Genomic DNA, 17,151 nt, shown 5'->3' with positions numbered 1-17,151 from the left:
GCAGAGGGCAGAGTCTCTGCAGAAAAATACACCACCACACGCTTCTGGCGGGTTATAGTCTATATGAGAATGTAAATTGTTTTTTAGAGAAACCTTTACACATTTTACGACTGTGAGTTTAAAAAATTAGAAAAATCAAAATAAAATTAAAATAAGATACTTAATTATAGCTGCTGCGCAGCGATGGGTCGGGTCCGGGCATTTTTAGGCAATTCTGAGCAACCTCTGGAACCTTAGACAGTCATCTACCGCTCTGAGCTAATTGGCAAGTAGCAACTCAACAGTGGCTTCACAAATTGAGTAAGCCATTCACTGTTGTGTAGGAAAGCAGCCCTCCGTGCATGGAAAGGCAGATTTGAAACCACTGTAAAAAATTCAGTTATTAAGACAAAAATCTGAAAATGCACATATTGCATCTAGACAGCATGGAGATGTTGGTAATTTGTTTGTAACAATGATTGATTTGCTCCATAAGTGAAAAACTGATGTTTAAAATTGCCATTTTTACATTGACTTTTTTTTTAGATAAAATTCTGAAATTTGCCACACATCATCTACCATGACTCTAGAATTTTGTCTTTTTTTCATGAACATTGAAGATTTATTTAGCAAGAATTTGCATGTATATGTTTACAGTACCGTTTACAGTCAAACATTTTGATGCAATGTAGGCTCAATTTTTCATAAATCAAAAATCTGAGAAATGTAGTTTTTGTAGGACAGTCTAAAGATACTCTGTAGCAAGTTTGGTGTCAATTGAGCAAAAATTGTGGGAGGAGATAGGTTTAAGAAGTTTTACCATTTTTGAAAAAAACAGAGTGATGAACTTCATAATTTTTAATAGGTTTAAATGTACAAAAGTTTCTTCAGTATTGGGGCTACAGTTTGATGAAAGTTGTGAAGTTGTAGCACGTATGGTTGATTTGTTGTGAATTTTCAAAGTTTTGAACTTTAGACGCTTGCTGTAGCGCCACCATCAGGACTATTGGCTTGAGTTTACAGCTGAGGATATCTGGCATGAGACAGGACCTTTGTGCAAAGTTTGGTGAGTTTTCACCCATGGGAAGTATGATTTCCTCAGAAGAAGAAAGAAGAAGAATACCTAGGATTACAATAGTGTCCTGGCAGCTTAGCTGCCCGGACCCTGATAAACTGCTTTAAGAAACAACCATCATAGCAAAATGTTAACTTACTTCTTGCGGGCCATCCTTCCTGAATAGATCACAAGTGACTCACGAATATGTCTGTAAAAACACACTTTATTTTGAAGTACAGTGAATTTCCAGCACAGAGCTTTCATTTTGAAGTGTCGTTTCCTGCTGTAGAGTGAATGACTAACAGACAGCACTTGACAGACACAGCAAACTAACTCAACAACATGGCTGAACACAAGTATGACACTGAATAGATAAAGATGTGTGGACCTTGAACTATTGACTTAAGGAGAAATCTGGACCCTGTGGCCAGACCAGCTGGGAACTGCTGGTGTAAATGATGTCATCTGGAAAAAAAGAAACAGATTATTATCATTTCAGGATAGTTACAGTTTGGTTACAGGTAGCTGACTTTAAACATCTTCTTAAGTCGACAGAGCACATGAAGGAATCTGTGTCTCTCTCCTTCCTCTGATAGTGTGTGAAACTTTAAATCAGGATGGCAAACGTGAACTGAATTAATTGTTTCATTTATTAAAACTGTAGGCAAACCATTACAATCAATACTTCAAGCATCATTTTTTTTTGTTATTATTTTTTGGAATTCTCAAATTTTATTCTATTTTGCCAAATTATCTATGAACCATATAGATACAGCTGGAAACAGGAAAAAAATGTTGGCAAAATTGTGATTGTTTAAGCTACTAAAACTGAAATAACAACTAAATTAGTACATTAAAAAATGAATAAAACACTGCATAGGCGGAATTGGGTGCTTTTTGACTGGGTTCCCTCAGAACTAGGTATATTTATAGAGCACTAATTAAAACAGATTAGGAACAAATTGGTCAGCAAAGTCATGAAAAGATGGAATGATACAATAAAAAGCACCTGTGAGATCTGATAGGAAGTGTACCTCTGGGTCTGTGGGTACCTCAGTCGGTAGGATGCATGAGTAACTAGATTTCCTCTCATAGGTCATTAGCCTCCGACATGTCCAGCAGTCTTGAGAACAGAACATCGACCATGCATGGTTTAGTTTTCATGAATTCATGGAGCTAATTTTCACAAATATTATTATGCAGCACGCTTCTCATTTTAAATGACTCCATCGCCATCCCTCCGTAGCTCAGGGACCATCACACTGTCACCATGGAGACAGCAGGACCTCGCTTTGACACCGGCATAACAGAGCTCAGTGGAAGTCAGTAACTCTACAGTTACATCCAAACTTCCATTCAGTATCTGTAATGTTCCTTGAATGGAACTGTTTATCTGGTCTCGCTCCACTGAAGCCGTTCATTGTATTAGGACCAGTTCGAGGGTGACCTGCGGGTCTTACCTGTCACTCCAGCCGCCTGACACATTCCCCGAAACCGCACATCTCGAAAACAGCGAATCGAATTTCACTCCGGGGGTGTTCTCATCTGGTGTCGTCATTCCTCATTGGCTCCGGAGGCTGGTTGTTATGACAGCGGTGCATATCCTCGTTGCTGGAAGTGGCACTGACAAATCATAACATGTCAGTGCATCTGACAGTGTCAGCACATTTGACTTGCACAAACACACCTATGTCTTTACATGTCTATCCTTGTGAGGACCTCCTGTTGATTTGATTAGATATGATCCCATTGCATCCCCTTAACTTAAAACCTTTACCTTTTACCTTAACATGTAATTACATCGTATTAGAACCCTTGTTTTGGGGAAAAAAAAACCTAACCTATTCATGCCATATCCCTAAAGTCTCTTACTGACTGTAACCCTGTTTGCAAAAAGTATCCTCATTCAGAAGATCTAAACTCAAACTGCAAAATTTCCATACACACACACTCACCAGCACACACACACACACACACACACACACACACACACACATGTGACCTCATTTAGCGGAGCTGTTGAGACAGGTGTCTGCTCGTGTGCAGAGAGGTGAAAGTTCACAGCTGTGTGCCACAAGGAAAATGTGCAGCACTGGAGAGACTGTGCTCCACTCGCTCGGTGTCAACATTTTAATTAATGGCACAGTCAGTCTAGGCACACCTCATTTACTGGAGTACTTCTTGGCTCAGGTCCTCCGTGCTGCCCTCTCTATCATTTTCATATGAGCCTTGAGTGGCCTTCGCCCCGTCTCTTAAGCTGCGCCGCAGACAACAACCACATCCCAACACTCACAGGCTTGATTGTTGATGATCATCATCATCCACTCAGGGGAAATGATCAGAGACATCTCCAAAACTAGACAAAATAGCACCCTCTGAAACCCATAATGTCTCCGCAGCTGGAATGCGAAGCAGGGGTCAACTCGGGCTCTGTCTGCTCAGTGAGTCTGCGTGTTTGACTGGGATCACACTGCATCAACATCACACACACATACACACACACCAGGGCACCTACAGGTCTGCAAATCGCTTAAAAAGCAAGAAGGCCTAATTAAAAGCCTTAAATTTCAGTCTTGTATGTTTTTGTATCTGACAGCAGGCTGTTGGGAGACGTCACACACATATAAACTGAGCCCAAGTCAGTTTATATGACAATAACTCAGCCCCATCAGACCTTTAGTAAGCGCTGTCACTACGGCTTCTTAGTGTAGTTATAGGGAGTTAATGGCCTCATAACAGACAAGTGTCAGATTTAGCAGAAACTTTTCAATTGGTCAAGCCATCTGTCCATTTTGTGACACTTAGCCCGGCCTAGGTCCCGTTAATTTAAGTAGTTATATCACTAGGAGTTATTGTTTGAACAATAAAATTGAAAAAATGAAGCATCTATTTTGATATTTGATTAATTATTATGACTTTTGGACATCAGAAGACAAACATCACCTTGGACTCCTCTGACATTTATAGATCAAATTTTTAATCTGGACAGTAATTAAATCATTAAATCAATCGTTAGTTTCAGCCCTAGCTGCATGGAGGAAAGGACGAAAAAGTGACATAAAGATAAACGAGAAATGTTCGCTCAGTAAAGTGCAGATATCTACCAGGTGGCCAGGCGGCCGCCCAGCTGATTGCAGCCATTTTAGTCAATTCTGTTCCGGCAGATGGAGCGTGGCGTGTTTCAGAAGCATCCCTGAAGCTCATAAAAATACACGCCTCATCTATTTCTTACAGAGCTGCAGAACAGATTGAGTTTCCTTGTCAACAGGCACTTTAGGCTATGTTAAATATACATAGCTATGATGCAGTTATGACGATGAAAGTATTTTTAATGACTAAAACACAGCCGCAAATCTTTGATCTATGTTGTTCATAACTGGAGCTTTAACAGTTTTAAATGTGTTTGTAGGCTATAGCACCGAAAGAGTAGGAAATTATAACAATAAACACAATTAAAAAAGACCAAAAAAGAAATGATTTCACTACACAGCCTATTTACTTAGGGTGGTAGCACAAATATCAAGGAAAAACAACCAAATCTACAAAATCAGGCAGGCAAAATGCTCCAGCTGTGGTATGACGCCATGCAGCATACGCAACAAAACCAGTTCGCAGCCACACTGTGGTGAAGCTACTCCCGGTGGAATTATGTCTCCCAGCTCCCTTACAGTCAAGATGGTGGTGAAGACAACAAAAACCTAATTTCATCTCGTATTGTCATAGATTTTAATAATAACTAGATACCAGATGCCAAGATGGCGCCTATTCAGTCCTGTGGAGTTGATCACATGGTGCATTCTCCAGAAACGTTTACCAGCTTCAGGGTTTATTTCCATGGTATGCGGCTCAATGAATATGTGCAGTAGTGTTTCTCCCGCTGGCCCCGCTGTGAGTTCCCACTCTCCTTATGGACTTTACATTGTGATGACATCACAGATTTTTAAATTGCTTTTCTGGATTTGAGGAAAGTTTTACAAATATAAAACCACCATGATTCAAAAAAAAGAGATAACTGATGCTGTTTGCATTTCAAGGTGTCCTGTCAACAGTTTTACAGACATGTCTTTTACAGCGGTGGTCTACAAGGAAAATGCTTTATGGCCCGCAAGGGATTTTTTTTTGCAATAATGCAAGTGGCCACTGGGACAAATTTGCTGCAACTTTAGTGTATCATAACAAATAGGTCATAGAATTAATCTGCAGATGCTCTGGGCCAAACTTTTCTATGGATGTCAGCTCTTGAGCCACAATGAAGGCCAAAATGTGTCCTGTAACAGACTAGGTAAGGTCTGAACTGATTTCCGCAAAACTTGCACCCCCCACTGGACAGTTAAGAGGAGTCAGAGTCGGCAGTAAATGACGAACTATAAAAACTGTGTATCATTGCAATCCATGCATGTGCTTACAAAATAACAGACTCTCCAGTAGTATGCAAGATTAACTGCGAACAGACAGATACACAAACTCACACATGCACACACATGCACACATGACCAACCTCATGATCCCCTCCAGGCTTACAGCTTGCAGAGATAATAACTCTAAGGCCATATCGTCCCTACTGGGTTTTATACTTTGGCCGCCATGATTGTGAAGCAGATATTAAACTGAATTCTATGAGGTATTAAAAATGTCTTTAAAAGTCTTAAATTTAACACAACCCTGCAGAAACCCCGTCACACCCAGAGTCTGTGTACTGTTTACACAAGCTGATGTCATCACACCTTATATCTGCCGATAAGCCTCTGTCTGTACTCTACAAGATATACTGTTTTTATGTTTGTCTCCCTTCTCACAGAATAATCCTCAACATCATGCTTCAATAGCAGATATCATACACTGTGATGTATTCTTTTGATAAGAGTTTGATTCTCAGCCCGAACTCAGTGAGGCCCCGGAGCGATCCTACAGGTTCAGGCTGATTCATTCTCCAATTTCTTTTATTTCCCTCAGGCTTGAATCTGTGAACAGTCGTGTTTCATTTCATTTTTTCTTTCTTCCTCTAAATCAGAGCATGTGAAATGATGCATTTTCTTTAAACAGGTGCGCCTCTGCCCTCGTGACACATTACTGACAGGAGTGTAATTTAAGTGTCATGACTTTCTTTACCTGATGCTCCTGTAATTAATGAGCACAAATTTAGACCTGGCTATCAACAGATGGCTCGTACTGCAGGTTATGCGAGAATATCTTTAACAGCTATTCAGGCTTAGAAAGAAAGTCCGTGTTTTAATTGGTCTCATTAAATGCTGCAGTGGTTCGAGGTCTGGTTAAAACATTACATTCGTTTGATTAGTATAAAGCCTGACATTTAAAAACACACTCAGATACAAGTTTCTGAGTCAGCCGTGGCCTCAGACCTGACAGCCTGACCCCAGCTGAGCCCCAATCTGTCCAGCCCAGCCTTGTCTCACCGCTTGTCCTGCCAGGTCCTCCTACATAAAACACAGCTCCTCCGCTCATGTAAATTCCCGGCGATCCCTCCGTCAATCATCCGATCACTTGCTGAGAATTTATAACCACTGTAGCACCAGGCACCTGACTAAATAAACCGACAGGGTGTCAAGCTGGAGGGGGATCATGTGAGGCGATAAAGGTCGCCCCCCCTTGGTATATTTATCCCAGTGAGGCCCCAGAACAGTAGATCCCTGTGCCTCGGTACACCACCGTGTCATTAATATGAGACGTCCCTGTAGAGCGTGCACTGATGACACAGGGCTTAATCACAGCCAGGAGGGGAGAGAACAAGCCTCAGCAGCCTCTTAATCTCCTCTGTGGTTAGACACATCTGGTCTGAGGAGCTTTGAACCTTACATCTTCTAATATCTGATATCTCGAGGCCTTTATTAGATTCCATATGTAAATGCAGTATGGTCTGATGAATTGGTTCATAAGCACCATTCTCCAAGATTAATTACGTGCCTTTGTTTAGCTGTCATGATCAAGATCTCTTTCTTCATCCTCATATTGGTTCCCCTCACTTGAAATGTGAGGATTTTTTATTAAATTGAAATGATATGCTTCTCTTTAGTGTTCTTATCCATTACCATCAGTTTTGTTTTATTAACTGATGTGTGATTAAAATGTTTTGACAAGCCAAACAAGGAGGTCACACTCTATTTTTTTCTAATCCCCCAGGCTGGTGTGTGTCACAGGGCACTCTGCACGTGACAGGGCTGATATTGTCCAAGTGGATGTGGATCAGAGTGGAATGGGAACGTCAAAGGAGAGCTTCTCATACTTAGTGAGTATTCTACAGATATATATGCTGATCCCTCCGCTCTGTCCGACGCTCCCTCCAGATTCTTCTTCTTCTACGCTCTCTTGTTCCTTGTTCCCCACTGGGAGAGCCTTCCCAAGTGTGTCAGTTGAGTGTTAACAGATGCGTTTTATGATTCAGAGGAATGCGAGTGTGTGGGAATCTTCAAACGTTCATCTGAGCTGCAACTAAGCACCATTGTCATGTTGCACTCGCTGCCAGCAAAAACAAATATGGCGATTGTTGGAATGTCCCTTTGCTCTGAATTCATCACTGGCCGAGGAGAGCTAGCCAGCATTGTGTTAATTGACCCCAACCCACACAGTCTCCCTTTGGATTTGGAGTATTCAGCCATTGGAAATACCCATGTAAGCTCTTTGTTTCTTTTGTTTATAGACAAAGAGTTTTTCATAATTCAGTGCTGGAACAGCTTATCATTTCAGCGGCTTCTAAGAGCAGCTCTGCCTGTGAGTCACCCCGCAGAGAAATTACCCCCGATCTCGAAGCCCCTCTTGATTCACAAGGATGAAGAAAATCCAGATCAACAAACATTACGACGTGCTGTTGTGGGAACTCCTCTCGGGTTCCCTTATCCAAGTCTGAGATGCTCTGAGTGTGAGAGAGGTTTTCACCAATGGGTGTTGAAGGGAAGATGTGGGAGAAAGGGAAAACAGTTTTGGAGACAGGATGTGTGCCTCTTCTGCATCTCCTTCCTCAAAACCTTTAGACGGAAACATCTGCCTCCTTACGCCCACTCTGACACACAAACGCACAATAGGTCTCCTCCATCCGTGCACACTGAGGAAGTGAATCCTGTCAGTGAGGATAAGAGGTTTCCCTGGAGGCGAGGTTCATGGCGGGGATAGAAAGTTTGGAGGGAGCGGGAATGCTGATGCTGGTACCTGCAGAGCTGGACAACGATATTCATCTTTGCCCCAGGAACATTTGTGTGTATGTGCACGTGTATACAGGTTTGCATGTGCATTTGTGTGACAGTGTGTGCAGTTTTTCATGTGTATGCATGAACATTATTGCCTCTTAGTATAGCTGTCCTGCAAGCTTGAGCCCAAAGGCCTGTTGGCTTCAGCAGCACTTTAACATATTGCAGCGTGGGCTGTCTTCACAGTTTTCTTCACTAATTTACTGTTGTAGTCAGCAGCTGTCTCAGCCAATCTCTAAAGACAAGATATGTGAACCTCAAAGGATGAGGAGAGATTTTTCATTTGGTGTCAAGGCAAGCATCATAGAGCACAAAACACAGTTTGAGTAAGCTTGTCATTCCCAGTGACAGACGTTGTCAGATGTCAAGTGATACACTTGATTCGTTGTTTAGTGTGTTGTATCATCTCTTCTGTATTCAGGTCCCAAAGCTGCTGTCTATGGAGCCAACGAAGGGCTCTCGTGCTGGAGGGACTGTGGTCGTCATCAGGGGGGAACACCTGGACATTGGCTCTCAGGTCAGAGTCATGGTCAACAACACGCTGGAGTGTACCATCATAGAGTGAGTACTGCTTGTTTTAAATTGCTTTTAGCTAGAGTCACTTTGAAGTGTTTGAGGCAGGTCTGGGTCAAGTCTCACGTCTGTCAGAGTCTCTTAATACTGAGCCTGAAATAACACAGCACTATCATGCAGTAAAGTGCTGTAAATGCATCGACCTAATGATTCAATATAATAATTTATAAATGATAGTTTTTGAAGACTTTTATGTGGTTAGCATCGTCGCCTCTAAGCAAGAGGGTTCCTGGTTTGAACCCAGGTTGGGGGGTTCAAAACCCACGTTTGGGGAGCCCCTCTGTGCGGAGTTTGCATGTTCTCCCTGTGTCAGCATGACTTGTCTCTGGGTACTCCGGCTTCCTCCCACAGTCCAAAGACATACAGGTTAATTGGTGACTCTAAATTGTCCGCAGGTGTGAATGGTTGTCTGTCTCTATGTGTCAGCCCTGTGATAGTCTGGGTGTACCCCACCTCTCGCCCAGTGTCAGCTGGGGTAGGCTCCAGCCCCCCGGTGACCCCCAACAGGATAAGCGGTTAAGGAAAATGAATTTATTTGCTTTCAGATCTCAAGTAGGTTAATAATCATATTAGTTAAAGGGACAGTTCAACCCCTGACCAAAACCATGTATTTTCTCCTATCTGTAGTGCTGTTTAACAATCTAGACTGTTTTGGTGTGAATTGCAGAGTGTTGGAGATATCGGCCATAAAGATGTCTGCCTTCTTCTGAGTTTAATGGAACTAGATGGCACTCAGCTTGTTGAAAAACACAACAGCAATGTCTCTTTCCAGAAATCATGACCCAGGTACTCAAGATAACCCACAGACCTTGTTGTGAGCAGTTTCATGTAGGAACTATTTTCTTTCTACCAAACTACACCTGACAACCACTGTGCAGAAAGAACCGGCATCTACTGCTAACTCATCTAACACTGAGGTGAGACGAAAGTTTAGCTAGCTAACGTTACAGCTCAGCCGAGGAGGACACCATTAACATTAGCGTCACGCACTGTTGCAAGCCTGAGCCGTTCATCCATGAGTAGATGCACACCTCCTTCTGTGTGGTGATACGGTTGGCGGGTGCAGTTCAGTAGACAAAAATTTCCTACATGAACCTGCTCACAACAAGGTCTGTGGATTATCTCAAGTAACCGGGTCATTATTTCTGGAAAGAGACATTATTTTTTGGTGCTTTGAACAACATTGTCCGAGTGCCATTTAGTTCCATTATATTCAAGAGAAGGCAGACATTTCTATGTCCAATATCTACAACACTGGGCAACTCACAGCAAAACAATCTAGATTGATAAATAGCACTACAGGTAAGAGGAAATATATGTATTTTTGATTTTTGGTGAACTGCCCCTTTAAGCCCAAGTCATGTTTTAAGTTTAAAGTCAGCAGCTGTGCTTGTAGCTATAGTTATGTAAAATACAAATTTTGAAATATCTGCCAAACTGTAATAAACATAACTTTGATTCTAAGTGGAAACATTTTTGAGGTTTGGGCACTTGTAGACATCACAAGATTTTCAGTCACGATGTTTACCTCTTTTTTTTTTTTTTTTTTTTTTTTTTTTTTTTTAATTTTAGGAAAACAGATGAAACCATTGAGTGCACCATGCCTCCAGCACTGCAGGCACACACAGACCCAGTGGCAGTGTGTGTGGAGTTTGAAAACCTTCCCTGTCAAAATCCAGAGCTTAGCACCACCTACACCTACGAGAAGAACCCCATCATCAGCTTCATCCACCCCAAAAAGAGCTACCTCAGGTAGGTAGAGTGCTACACACATCACATGCATTAAAACCAAGATGTCTTAAACTTCTCAAGCTGGAGGACTCTGCAGTTCCCCTCCCAGAGTCACTGACATAAGCCATTACTGTAATGTCGTCCTGATGTGCTGCATTTTCTCCCTATTGTGTTCTAAATAGCTCAGCATGTGTGTGACAGCGTAGCGGCATGTCTTTGATGACATGTGTGCGGATTTGCACTGCAGTCGACCTGTTTTGCATTATTATCTGGTCCCCCGTTTCTCTCTTGTTTTGGTGCAGTGTCCCAAACGTATTTGCATACCAGTATGAATCTGACACTTTTTTTTTGTCATGGCTGAGCTGTGACTCTCTGTCCGTGTGTGTGTTTGTGTCACAGTGGTGGCAGGACCATCACAGTGACAGGACAGGGTTTTGATCTGGTGCAGAGCGTCACCATGGAGGTCCTGGACATTGGAGAAAAAGTGAGTAATCAACTGTATTTTTTCCTTTTTTGGTTGACAAATCTCTTTCAACCATATAATCAAACATGGATTTACTGGCATCAAGCGGTGAGGTTGCAAAACTGACACTTTGTGTGCTGGTGGGAACTCCTGGTTAATATTCCTTCAGTGTTTTTAGCAGGAGCTGAATAATCTGCAGAGGCCTCCTATTCTCCAAAACAAACAGACAGGTGATTTAAATCGGTAAAATCCCTCAATAAAGCAGTTTCATTTTAAATAAATCAGTTGTTTTCCAACACTGCTCCCTCGCCGTGGCACAGCTAACTACAGTTATCGACACGAAAACACCAATTTTGCCTGTTCTGGGCTACTGTAGAAACATGGCGGTGCAACATGGCGGATTCTGTGGACAAGGACCCACTCCTTATGTAGAAAAAAACAGCTCATCCTGGGTAACGAAAACATAACGATTCTTATTTTCAGGTAATTATACACAAATAAAATAAACCCAATATTTATTTAATTTCTGCCATTATGTCCCCCCAAATCCTACACACTGGACCTTTAGGAAAACAAAATGGAAAAAAATAATGTTTTTAATGTGTCATTCAGGCATCACACTTGAAGCAACAGAAAACACTTGAAGTATTACGCTGACATTTTGGGAAAAATACATATTTGCTTTCTTGCAGGGAGTTAGATGAGAAGATAGATACCACTCTACCAATCTGTTGGTTAAAGAAGTCCTATTATGCCCATTTTGGGGGTCGTATTTGTAATATTGGGGTCTACTGGAATAGATTTAGCTGTTTTATTGTTCAGAAAAACACATTAGTTTTCTTATACTGCCCATTGCTGCAGCACCTCTGTCTGAAACTCTGTGTTTGGGCTTATGTCCCGCCTCCCCTGCAGCCCAGTCTGCTCTGATTGGTCAGCTCACTCATTCTGTTGTGATTGGTGCAACACTTAGAGCGTGTGTTGGAAATGTCATGCCCCTTACCTGAACTGTATTTCACCTCCTGAGGCTACATGAGAGGCTAAAAAGACCACTGTGGCTAAGCCAAACAGGCCGTAGCAGCTGTTTAGCTTAGCTTAGCATAAGGACTGAAAACATCTGGTCTGGCTCTGTCCAGAGTAAACAATGGTAAACAAAGATGTCACAGATATTGGCCAAGAAACAGCCATGGAAATAACTCCCAAAACAAGGTATGACATGTTAACAGTAGTTAACGAGCTTCAGAGGTAAGAAAGCAAATACGCATATTTCCCAAAATGTCAATCTAGTCCTTTAAAAAGATGCATACATGGACAGTTTAAGGTGAATTAAGTTGCATGTAGATCATGTCATTAACCATCTGAAAGGTGAAGGTATGAAATTTAAAGTGACTTTGTCTCCTCTGGTCCTCCTTCAGCGCTGCACAGTGGTCTCCCCCTTCACCATCACCTGCCCATCCCCGCCGTCCAGCCAGTCCCAGCAGACCTCAGTGCAGTTCATCCTGAATGGACTCCTCTACACAGGTGACAGCCCCTCCACTTTTGATAGCGAGGGAGAGGAAGAGGAGGGGGAGCCTCAGAAAAGTCACTTCCTGTTGGAATATGTGGAGGACCCTCAGTTTTTCACCGCCAACAAGGAGAAGCTGATAAAACACCACCCAGGAGAGCCGCTGACGCTCATCATCACGGTGAGTGACTGCTGGGACAGGAAGTTCAGATTAGGGCTTCAGTGTTACGTTGTTTTCCAGGAAATGTTTGTTTTTGAGTCAGTATTTTCCACCTCTGATTGGATGGGTTGTGGTATTGTCTGCAAACACTATAAATTATATGGTTCAGTACAACTGTGCAGCAACAGTCTGCAATATCACCAAGAATTTAATTTGCATGTCAAATCTTAATCCTTTTGAATTACTTGAAGGTGTACTATACAAGTTAGTTACTGTTTGTAAACAGTATTGCCAGTGCAAATGAAAGTGAAAGCCAACCCCAGCTTTGTCTGCTTGGCATCCTCTTGGATGCCTGCTGCTTAGGTTCTGGCGTCTGGTCACTACCTTTTTATGAATTCCCGACCTCACCTGCGTGCTGTGCTCGGGAAAGACATGAACACAGCAAAATAAAAAGATTATGCAGACAGAAAGCAGAGTGTCTGCAGATAAATACACTGCCACACACCTCTAGTGGGTCATAGGTGATGACTGAAAGGGATTACATTTAAACAAGTCTATGCGTTGTTTTTTTAACGGCATAGAATATCTTTAGCTATTTAGGTTAGCGTTAGCGTTACAATTTTGAAAAACAGAGGTTACAAATAAACTAATATTTAAAAATTGAACCCCAAAAATATAGTCTAAGAATTCAAATTCACAGAAAGATAACATACAGTAATTTTTATTAATGTCTTAGTATTTCTGTGTACATTACAGTGGCAATGCTGATCTTTGGCAGGTAATGTTTACGATGTTTACCATTCTAGTTTAGCATGCTAACATTTGCTATCTTTCATTAATCACAAATAACAGTTGAGGCTGGTGGGAATGTCATTAGTTTTGAAAGTATTTTGCCAGAAACCAAGTGACAAAAAAAAAGGGCAAAAAAATAAAGCCAGCGCAGAAGTGCCAAAAACTGCAGTTCCTCTAGTGGCCATGGGGCTGGCTCCAGAAGCCGGTCAGTCCCCATAGACCCCCATGTTAAAGTGTCCAACTTAACAGCAGAAATAAACATGTTTACAGCTTGGTACAGAAGCGGTTTTGGTTTCTAAAGCAAATTTATTGACTGTGAATTTATATAGGACTCACCTGTTACCATTTTATGAAGGCTTAAAGTCACGCATATTTAAGCATTGAGCGCAGAGGCTTTCTGTGAGGCTTCACCACAGTCTATGAGTTCTATGAGATCCATCCCTCGCTCCTCGAAACATGGTCACCTCTGGCCCCCAAAAAATGGCAAATGCCGAAATGTCAGGCTTGAGGCTTTAAAGCCACAAACTGACCTGATGATGGTGTTAGATGAAAAATCAGGGGATCACTTAAGTTATTAAAATTAATCTTGAGGTGAACAAGAATGTCTGCACCAAATGTCATGGCAATCCATTGAATAGTTCAGACATTTAACTGAAAAAAAAAAATGTTGACCTCATGGTGGCACCAATTAAAAGATCAGGGGATCACCAAACAAGGATAAATCCTCTGTGGACCGTGAGTGTCTGCACACTACTGAACCACTATACAGTGGCAGAGCAGCTGACATCGCCACCCCTAGAGCCATGCTGCTAACTGTAATCAGACAAAAACACTGATTAGACTCCTTCTTTTTAATGTAGTCAAACCTCAAGATGCTATCAGCAGAAAACAGACTATTGACAATCTCAGCTTTCAAAACACCACATTTAAACTCTACATGGAACAAGCGATGGTATTCTCTACGGGTTTCTTGTTTTTTTGCCTCCAAAAGCAACACAGCTGTAAACTGAATGCATCCACTGTGAACAACAGACAAGGCTGAGTGTTCCTTTATTCATATTCACATAAACCAGAGGCACATAAAGCACATCAAAGGCCCCGTCCGCTGAGACGTGTTGATTTCAGTTGGGGGTCTGGTGGAGGGGGAGGGTGCAGTGGCAGCTCAGTGGGAGGTCCCATGTTCCCGTGGTCTGGCTGATCTAAGCACCTGTCTGCATGAATTCGTCACCCGAAAGAGCTGCTGGCTATGACACCATACAACATTCACATGCTAACAGCACAGACAGGAAAGTTTGAACACGATACAGCTTCCTCTCGATGTGTTTGTGAGCGTTAGGATGAGGCCCCTGCAGGAACCAATGCCTCAGCCAGGGCGACTCGTCTGTTGTTTCCTGTTTTCTTTAGGAAGGTGGATTCCACTTGTGGCAGACCTGGAGGGGGGGAGAGAGGCTGGAGGGAGAATGTGTGTGTTTATTTAATAGGGCGCTTGTTAGTCAGCCAGATCCTATATTAAGGACCTAAGCTGGAATGTGGGTGGATTTTGTTTGCTTTCATCCTGTTTTGGCCATCAGAATTCATTGTTTTGGTCCAGTGAGTTTGAGTGTGTCGCACTGTATATATGATGTCTACAGTTTTACATTATGCTCAAACATATTTTGTTTGATAGTCTGATTTAAGTCGGTATGTGTATCACTAATGTGTATGCGTGTGTTTGTGAGTGCGCGTTGTGTCTGTGTTAGGAAGCATTTGTTGACAGAGACCCAGGGGGTGGCATCCTGCAGTAGGGACAGGACAGGGCCCTAAGGGTGTAATCAAAGCAAGGAAGCACACTGGGGATAAACACACACACATACGAACGCACGCACACACACACACGCAAGCTTCCTCACTTGCCACTCTTACATTAAAGGAAAGAAAAATTGCAGCTTCATACAAATTGGGTGTTATTTTCGTATTGTTTGGCATCATTCCTATATATTAATAATAACACAGTGCATACCAAGTCAACTGCAGATGTCTAGGAATGCTGCAGTGTCGCTAAAAATAAGCTTGACAGGGCAAGAAACAAGAGCAGTCAGATTATTATACAGGTTTTAAACAAACCCCCAGGACAGCTTAATTTATTTAAAGCGAAAACAAAGGCACATGGCATTATTATCCAAATTGTCTGTTTGAAACATCCGTCACAGTTTACAGATCGATTTCCTGGTTCATTTTGTCCTCCCTGACTGTTTATGTACTTCTGTTTCTCACATTTTCGGACTGTTGTTGCATTCCCTAATCTCAGCAATCACTTTGGGAAGTACAATCATGACCAGACTTTTAAAAACAGGAGCCAAGTTTCATCCTGAATTTTCTCCAACACCAATATGTGAGTGTCCCTTGAGTTAAACATTTAGTGAACAAACTGAGCAGTCCCATAGCCTCATGCTCTGTAAATCAAAGCTGTAGTTGGTAACTTTTAAAACAAATAGTTTTTGTCATATTTGCTGAAACTGTAACTATATTTACACAGCACTAAATTAAAAAAAATCATACTCCTCTGCCTCCTCTTAGTGCTGTGATGGCATTACTGCGTGTGAACACAAACAACCAATCAGAGCCGAGGAGTCTCTAACGCAGCTGTCAATCATGTCATCACTGCTGGTGAACTGCAGTCACATAATTTAGTGTACTGTTCAGCTGTAGAATGAGAACGTTGGTGTGGGTGGTGCTTTGTGCTTTGGTGGACTGTTTCCAACAGGTTCTCATTTTGTAGCTAAACAGTACACTAATATATGTCTCCAAAAACATTTGAGGTGAGAAATAGGCGATGCAGTAACAGAATCGTGATTCATATTTGATCAGCGCTGCCTAGTTTGGCAGTTTGACCACAGTTCACAGCAGTGATTGACATGATTGACAGGTGCATTAGAGACTCCACAGCTCTAGGGTGCCCAGTAGCTCAGCGGGTTTAGTAGACTGGGTGCCCCATGTGCAAAGGCAACGTCCTTGCTGCAGCAGCCATGGGTCGATTCCAGCTCACGGCCCTTTCACACTTGAAGCTGTCCTGTCATTAAAGGCGAAAGGCCAAAACAATAATCTCAGAGACTCCTTGGCTCTAATTGGTTGTGTTTGGTGCACTGCGGTAGATTCTGGTAAAGGCCATTAGAGGCAACAGGAGAAGGAGGAGCATCACTTATTTCACAGACTATCTGTGTAATTTAATACTTTGTGAATGTAGTCATACGTTGCAGCAAATTTGAGTTAAAGTCATTAAAAGTAACCAACTATAGCTTTAAATATGGAGACATGCCAAGTAGAAATCCGTTGACACTTGACGCCATTGACATTAAAGGAGCCCTATACAATGTTCAGAGTTTGCATGTTCCCTCAGTGACAGCGTGGGTTTTCTCCGGGCACTCTGGCTTCCTCCCACAGTCCAAAGACATGCAGGTTAATTGGTGACTCTAAATTGTCGTAGGTGTGAATGTGAATGTGAATGGTTGTCTGTCTCTATGTGTCAGCCCTGTGATAGTTTGGCGACCTGTACAGGGTGCATCCTGCCTCTCACCCAATGTATGCTGGGATAGGCTCCAGCCCCCCGTCACCCCTAACAAGATATTAGATAAGAGATTATAGAAAATGAATGAAATGAATGCAAACAGCTCTCAACATAAAGGTGGTTGAGCTAGTGGCTAGCAGCTAACGATGCTA

The 17,151-nt window shown here is 42.2% G+C and overlaps 1 protein-coding gene across 1 annotated transcript in view; it reads left to right on the top strand.

Moving 5' to 3' along the window:
- The window catches only part of plxnd1 (plexin D1), a 101,881-nt gene that overhangs the window by 52,542 nt on the left and 32,188 nt on the right, over positions 1-17,151 (top strand). Inside the window, exons 14-18 of the mRNA XM_033628721.2 lie at positions 7,175-7,280; positions 8,657-8,796; positions 10,381-10,560; positions 10,939-11,023; positions 12,415-12,684. Coding sequence (XP_033484612.1) covers positions 7,175-7,280; positions 8,657-8,796; positions 10,381-10,560; positions 10,939-11,023; positions 12,415-12,684 — 781 coding nt within the window. The remainder of the gene's footprint in view (positions 1-7,174; positions 7,281-8,656; positions 8,797-10,380; positions 10,561-10,938; positions 11,024-12,414; positions 12,685-17,151) is intronic.

Source organism: Epinephelus lanceolatus, chromosome 8 (genome assembly GCF_041903045.1).
Source record: "Epinephelus lanceolatus isolate andai-2023 chromosome 8, ASM4190304v1, whole genome shotgun sequence".
NCBI classification, from domain to species: Eukaryota; Metazoa; Chordata; class Actinopteri; order Perciformes; family Serranidae; genus Epinephelus; species Epinephelus lanceolatus.
Note: the sequence above shows the minus strand (reverse complement) of the source record. Positions and strands in the feature narration are given on the sequence as shown.